This window comes from Juglans microcarpa x Juglans regia, chromosome 7D (genome assembly GCF_004785595.1).
Source record: "Juglans microcarpa x Juglans regia isolate MS1-56 chromosome 7D, Jm3101_v1.0, whole genome shotgun sequence".
NCBI classification, from domain to species: Eukaryota; Viridiplantae; Streptophyta; class Magnoliopsida; order Fagales; family Juglandaceae; genus Juglans; species Juglans microcarpa x Juglans regia.
Window position 1 is genome coordinate 15,827,420 of NC_054606.1, and position 7,257 is coordinate 15,834,676.

Below are 7,257 nucleotides of genomic sequence, written 5' to 3' on the forward strand. Positions count from 1 at the left end.
GGAAAATAATGATGAAAACATAGAAGAGCTGTTGCGATGGAGAACACAGTGTGTATTCAAGGTGTTTACTAAAATGTAGAAGAGAAAATCACAAGTGTATTGTGTAAATATCAAGTTTTTCATATGCTATTTATGATTGTGTAAATATCAAGTTTTTCACAATTGGGATGTTTTCACCTTGAACAAATTCAAGAAGCAAATAACATTCTTATTCCTCTTGATTTTTTGGTCTCAGATTTTAGGAGTATGGGGATGGTAATACCTCGCGAGGTAGATTTTTTTTTTTTTTTCCCCTTTCCTTTTAGCTGGTCTTCATAATAATTTAGGTTGTTTTCATATTAAACAAATTCGAGAAGCAGATTTCAAACTGATTATTGTTGATTTTTGGTTATTAGGAGGATTTATTTCATTCTGTTTGTTGAAATTTGGTAACTGGGTTTGTGTAATTATTTGGAGACTTTGAGGTCTGTCAATGGGAGCTTTGGAAGAGGGACCTTCAATGTGGAACTTGAGAATGAAGTGAAACTGGATTGCACTGAGCTGGGATTTGAAGCAAAATCGAATACTAGAGTCATAGACACTGAAGATGGGAGAGAGGAGAGTGGGTTAAGGGTCACATGATCTGAGATAGAGGAGAGGGGTTTGTGTCTAGTTGAGACTATTGATGTTGTGTGATTCCTGACGTGGTAGCAGTGCAAAAGAAGGCCATTTTACTTAAAAAAAAAATCCGATCGCTTAGAAGCGGGATTATTTTTTTTATATAAATCTCATATTTATTTATTTTATTTTTAAACAATTATCCGACACTTATACACTCATAATTCTAACTATCATTTATAAAACCACCTTTTGCCTTTAAGAAGAGTCAACAAAAGAAGCTTTTAAGACTACCTTTTAACTTTCCAAAGAGTAGGCTTTGACGAGCACTAAAGGAAGCATCCCCAGGGCCAATGTCAATTTCAAACGCAACCCGGCAACATGGTCAGCACGCATGTGCAGCGAACAACTTTCGCTGTTTTAACAGTTGCAGGAGGTATGTGTAATAAAAAACAAAGGACCGCAAAAGAAGATACTGCAACTGTAGTTACGAGAAAAAGTTCCAATCCCATTTAAGAAAGTTGGCACGAAAACCAACTCGAGGAAAATCTGAAGAGTTGGTCTATTAGGACCACCACCTGCTGCAACACTGGCTCTCTCCCCCAGCGAATGACGAATTTTACAACCCTTTTTTTTGTACTTTTTACTTTCAAGATTTACAGAATCATCACTTGAATCAGCCAACAATTCTTCCATCATTTGAAATTCAAACTAAAGTTGAAAACCAGTGAGAATGGAATGAATACCAATTCCCAAAGGGGAAGGGAAAAGGAACCCCATTTTTAAGAGCTGCAAATGCCAGTGTCACAAGGTGCTTTGGATTCGATTATAACCCGAGCTCCTGAAGCAAGCCTGTAAGTGAAATCAAACTATACATCAAACAGTTGAATTAATTGTCAACCAATATTAACATTCAAGGACCACCAAACCAATAATCTCAAATAGCCTATTGTGAACATGGGGGCAGAGTCGACACTTAACTTTCATCGATTTTGATCACCTTCTCATCTTCTCTGAAGGAACCTAGCCTATTTGATTGCTTTCTTCCCAAGTTCCTATCAGTGATTCTCATACTACCAGCATTTGAAACACAGGGAGATATGATTTGTGAGCTGTCAGCTCCATCAGAAGAGTTACGTGGTCTTTCGGAAACAGGAGATTTCATCGATTCACTTCGTGGCTGCTTGCTCAATGAAGTCTTAATTGACCGTGGGATACATTTTGAACGACCAGAGCTTGATTCTTCTTTTTCTTCCAATGAATCTGATTGCTTACTTGTCCTGGAAATGAGATTCAGTTTTCAATGTGAGTGCTAACTCTAGAAAATTGCAGGGGAATTGACTAGACAAGGTTGGGAATTATTTATAAGTACACTTAATTTTGTATTAAAGCAAGAATTCTAAATTTTTGAATCAATGTTCAATTCCATATGAAGGAGCAATGGGGTGTTCTTACCAACATATTTCCTATATTTGCTTTTGAAAGAATTTGAGATAACTATATTTCACCCATGTTCAGGACTCTAGCTAAACTGGACTGAGTGGTTGATGCTTCAAGCTAAGCTTACTCACTCCGATGTAGTCAAGCTCAACACAATCATCAAGTCTGACTCAAGCTCAAGTAGCCTTTTCTAGCTTGGTTATTACAATTTCTACTCAATCACAATCCTTAAGTCAAAAACTCATCACAAACCAACACTTCAAACTCTCTTTATTCCAATGATCGATAGCACGTTCCCCCGATCATATATTTTTAACTACCATTACATTCTCTTTCTGTAACTTTCTTTACTAGAATACCTGACTCAGCTATGCACACGGCCAACTGAGGTGACCGTGGGGTCTTAATGAATTTGGCTTAAAAGCAATCAATTGAAACTTAGGTATGATTTTGGCTTGTTTACTAGGTCAATGAGTCTGAACAAGCTTCAAAGTGACCTAAAAGACTGAAAGTATTAATGAGTAACTAGGAACGTCGATAGTCCCAGACACTTTTGCCGGGAAAGATGGTACATCAAATGATTCAGTTCGACAAATAATTATCTCTCTTTAACATAGTTTTCCTCCATCTTCTAATAGTCCTATTAAACCCGTCCACGAATCTGAAAGTTTTAAAGGTGTAGGAAACAATCTAGCCTATAAATCTGATTCGACCTGAAGATAGAGGACATTTACCGGTTAAAGCTACTCAAAACCCAAGAACTTTGTTTCTTTTTTGAGTTAAGATACTCCAATTTTTAAAAACTCCTTGTAGAAAAAAAAAACATTCTATTATTGGTAAAATCTAAAGCTCCGAACTCCACCGTCCCCACCCCACCACCTTAATCTGAGTAAGGATCATTAGTTTCCCGTGTGTTCAAAAGATGTAATATTGCAAGAAAGAAGTGAATCAGACTAACCTGGCAGCATTGCATGAAGAAGAACGTTTCAGAGCATTAACATCAGCTCCTTCTTCCTTGAGAACTTTTGTCTCAATCAGGCTCCCGCTAAAATATTCTTTGTCTTCCAATCTCAGGCCCATCAGCCTTGGATTCTCCGTCAAGCAATCAAGCTCCCCCAGCATTACTGAAGTAGAGAACAATGGGGAGGGAAATTTTGAATGGGAAAACCTGGGCTTGTAGGTGGGAATGAGGCCAAAACTATGGTCTTTCACTGATATTGACCCACATGAGATCAATTGCATCAACACATTTGTGGCCTTTAGCCGTGCATTGGTCGGCATGCGAATTTCTTCCTCTTCAAGAATCCTAAAACTGTTAATTTTACTAGCGTCAGCTCTAATCAATGATTCCAAAGTTTCTGTCTTCCCACCCGATGAAGACGCACTAGAGGTAGATGGAGGTGGTGAAACCGACTCCCTACATATCTCGGAATTCTCTTTCCCACGTGAAATCTGACTTCGATAAATCTCACTACATTCAGGTTCTAATGACGTATCATCAGTTGACACACCTCTTGTACAAGTTTCTCGGGGCTTAGGTCTGCTTACATTTTCCTCAGTTTGTGTTGAAGCATCAGCTAAACCATCACTCTTGTGAACCTTGTACTCTGTCAGGCTTAGAGACCCACCCACGAAAAATTCTTCTCAGCTCTCGACTCAGGCGAAACACTAGAGGAACCAGGTCCTTGAACCGGAGGAGAAAGCTCATCCTCTTGGGAATGTTTGGTCTCCTTTCCATTCATACTGGAAGAAGAGGAAGAGTCCTCGTGACTTCTAGAAGATGAGGGCTCAGGTAATTGTCTCAAATTCTGCGTTTTTATAATTCCAATGGGACTGAATCGATCTGTAAGGAAAATACTCCCAATTTTAGTTCAAATTTCGTTTTTCCGTTGTTTTTCTGTAGTGTGGATATTGAAAAAAATCAACCAAATGAAATAGACTCACCAATATAAGCTTCTTTGTTCGGTCAGGAAAAATATCAACGAAAATCAAATAGTTTTCTATACATATATTGAGCAAGCAATAGGTTAGAAATGAAGCAAGTATGCCTTTTTACCTGAGTTAGAGTCTTCGAAGAGCTCAGAACCTTTGAGCACATACTCGGTTCCATGAGCAGGATGAATCAGATCGTCTTCACAAAGATCATGCCATACAAATCCATTCTTGTAACTTCTGCATTTTCGAATAATACAAGACCAAACAAATGAGAAATAAAAAAATAAATACTAGTATCAAAACAAACATTCGGTTTATTTTTTGAAAATGAGAGGAAAGAAAAATCGAAACTTTTTGTTCCATGCCAAAACAAAAATAACGGTTCTGGGTTGGGTCTATTAGCATCGAAAGAGAGCAAAGTGGCACCATTTCTTCTCACCTCTTACAAGACCAAGAATAGACGGACGCCATCCCTCTGCCTCTCAGAACATTAAGCCTTTCAATCACATCTGAGAAAAAAAAGAGAAAAACAAATCAAACTAAAAATATGATTCGAAAGCCAATCGTGTTGTTGTTGTGGGAATGGAAAGGGTGGCGTCTCTTCTGTTTGGAGTACCTCTCAGGTAGAGCCCGTCCGGGGAGGAGAGGGGAACCTCCATGAAATGAGGGTGCTCCAACTGGCGATTGCGGCAGAGATAATAAACCACGGGGACGCTCCGATACTGCTGATACTTGGGCGACTTCTCCCTCCACACTTTGGCCCTCTCCGGACTCACTTGCCTCTGGTACTTCTTCATCCTCCCCTCCATTTCTCTCTCTCTCTATGTCTCAGCCAAAACAAAACGTTTCATGAACTCCAAACTCCCAGAGCTCCACACATCACAACACAACATAAAACCCTAGTAAAACCATTTAAAGAAAGATCAGGTTCAGCCGCTTAACACAACCCACCAAAAGATTTCATGCTAAGATTTTTGTGTTATGGGAAATGGGTTGAACAAAAATCAGATCTGAGCATATGCTGATAACTGTGAGAAGTAAATGCAAAACGAATTATACACTCGAAGAAAAAGTGATAAAAACAAAAGATAGTACTGAATCACAGACTCGATGGTAAAGGGGAAGTGAAGTTGGGAAACTTCAGGAACGAGAAAAGCTCCAAAAAATTGAGCTTGACTTTGCAACTGCTACTGAAGAATAATAAGAATAAAAAAAGATGGCAAAGACAAAGTGATTGATTGAGAAAGAGAGAGTACCCGATAAGTAACGGAACGGTGGTGGACTCACTGATGACTGAACTGGACGCCCGCATTCAATGCTTCGTATGTCTTGGCAGCTTCAAAACGATGTACAGTAAACACAGAGAGAGAGAGAGAGAGAGAGAGAGAGGAACAAGACGGAAGGCTGCAACCGGAAGCTGCTTCCTTGTGTGTTTTGTTTTTTGGTTACTGTTTTATAATTCTAAACCGGCTTTACAGCTAGTTGAACTGAAGACGAACGGTCATTCGAGGTTCCAGGCGTTACCTCGTTGCATTAAAATAAAAGTATGTTGGGGTTTGCCCCTTGTGCATGCGATCCGTAGCTTATTGTCCTATTTTAAAACTCAGTACATTGTTTACCTCTCTTTTGGCTTTTTCTAAACTTTTGTTTTGTTTTTTTAGATCGAAAACACCAAGACAACAAAAGCGCAAGCACCTGTTTATGCAAAAATCTAATTTTTTTAATACATCACTTTATATATTTTATCTGCCTCACTTAAAATTTAATCCCATATTAGATTAATTATCTAACTCTATAATAATAATAAATTATATTTTAATATTCTTTTAATAGTCTTATATTGTGGATTTAGATTCTCTAGAGTTCTTGCTTGAACTCTATGATTTAGGAGCAATTTAGATAATGAGATGAGATTAGGGGTGTAACCAATCCGGTTTGATCAGTTTTAGACAAAATTTATGACCAAACCGATATGCATTGGTTTTGCATTTTCAAAAATCAATTCCGCACTGGTTACCCCCTAAACCGGTGCTTTCAATTTTACCAATTCGGGTCCGGTTTTTTAGTTTAATATACTATTACATATATTATAGTATATAATACTATAGTAATAATATATTGTAGTATATTATAATATATATTATAATTGTATTATAGAATATAGTTATATATTATATTGTAGACAATAGAGATATATTATAGTATATTATATAATATAGTGATATATTATAGTATATTATAATATATAGTGATATAGTATTAGTATAACTATTAATACAATAGACTATAGTGATATAAGATTTTAAAATTTAATATTATATTAATTAGTAATTTATCATATAATATAAAACTATTTTATATATAATTATATATTATATAAAAATTATATACAATATAAAAAATTATAATATATATATGAATCGATCCAGTTCGGCCCAATCCAGTTTTAGAAAAAGAAAAACTGGAATCGAAACCGGACTAATTTTGACCAATTTTAAGAAAAATAAAATCGATACCGGACCGAACCCACCCAGTTCGGTCCGGTCCGGTCCACCCTTTTTTTTTACACCCCTAGATGAGATGAGATGATATGAGATGTGTTTAGATTAAAGTTGAAATTTGAATAAAATATTGTTAGAATATTATTTTTTAATATTATTATTGTTTTAAGATTTGAAAATGTTAAATTTTTTATTATATTCTGTGTGAAAATTTAAAAAAATTGTAATGATGAGATAAAATGGGTTGAGAGTGTTTCTCAATCCAAACAACTCTTTAGAGTTTGAGAAAAATAAATACATTGTAAGGGAATTTCTCCCACTTTATAAGCTCACTGGACTTCAACTTGTCCCCCAGAGCCCAAACCTGCCCGTGAAGTAAGTTATCTGCAAGGGAAAGTAAATAATGATGGTTGATGGGACGAATAGGCCTAACGTTGATCGGTCGCACTCCACTCATAGGGACTTGTTTAGGGCAAAATGAGAAATACGGAAAACCTTTAATCTCCTGACATGGGAATATTGACAGACCACCGAAAACACCAGCAGAGTAAAGCAAATCGGGGAACCACGCAGCATTAATGGCACCACTACCCGAGCTACAAGCTATATTAATAACACTGTCGCAGAAGCATGCCGCATTAAAAGACTCCGACAAAAATAACAATGAAAAGGGCAAGGACCCCATAGGGGTAGACACAATCTGTCCCCCTCCCCCCCCCCAAGACTCTTAGTATAAATAGCAACTTCTATGTACGAGAAAAGCTCTGATCCCTAGACTTTCTGA

General features: G+C 37.0%; 1 protein-coding gene across 1 annotated transcript; it reads right to left on the reverse strand.

Annotated features, from left to right (window-relative positions):
- Nucleotides 1-1,089: 1,089 nt before the first annotated feature.
- Nucleotides 1,090-5,473, reverse strand: LOC121239934 (protein SOSEKI 2). Its single transcript, XM_041137333.1, is given in 8 exon segments — nt 1,090-1,449; nt 1,578-1,877; nt 2,996-3,660; nt 3,663-3,880; nt 4,094-4,209; nt 4,412-4,481; nt 4,589-4,871; nt 5,229-5,473. Coding segments are annotated over 7 exon segments (1,632 nt in total). The 5' UTR covers nt 4,782-4,871; nt 5,229-5,473; the 3' UTR covers nt 1,090-1,379.
- Between the last annotated feature and the right edge of the window lie 1,784 nt (nt 5,474-7,257).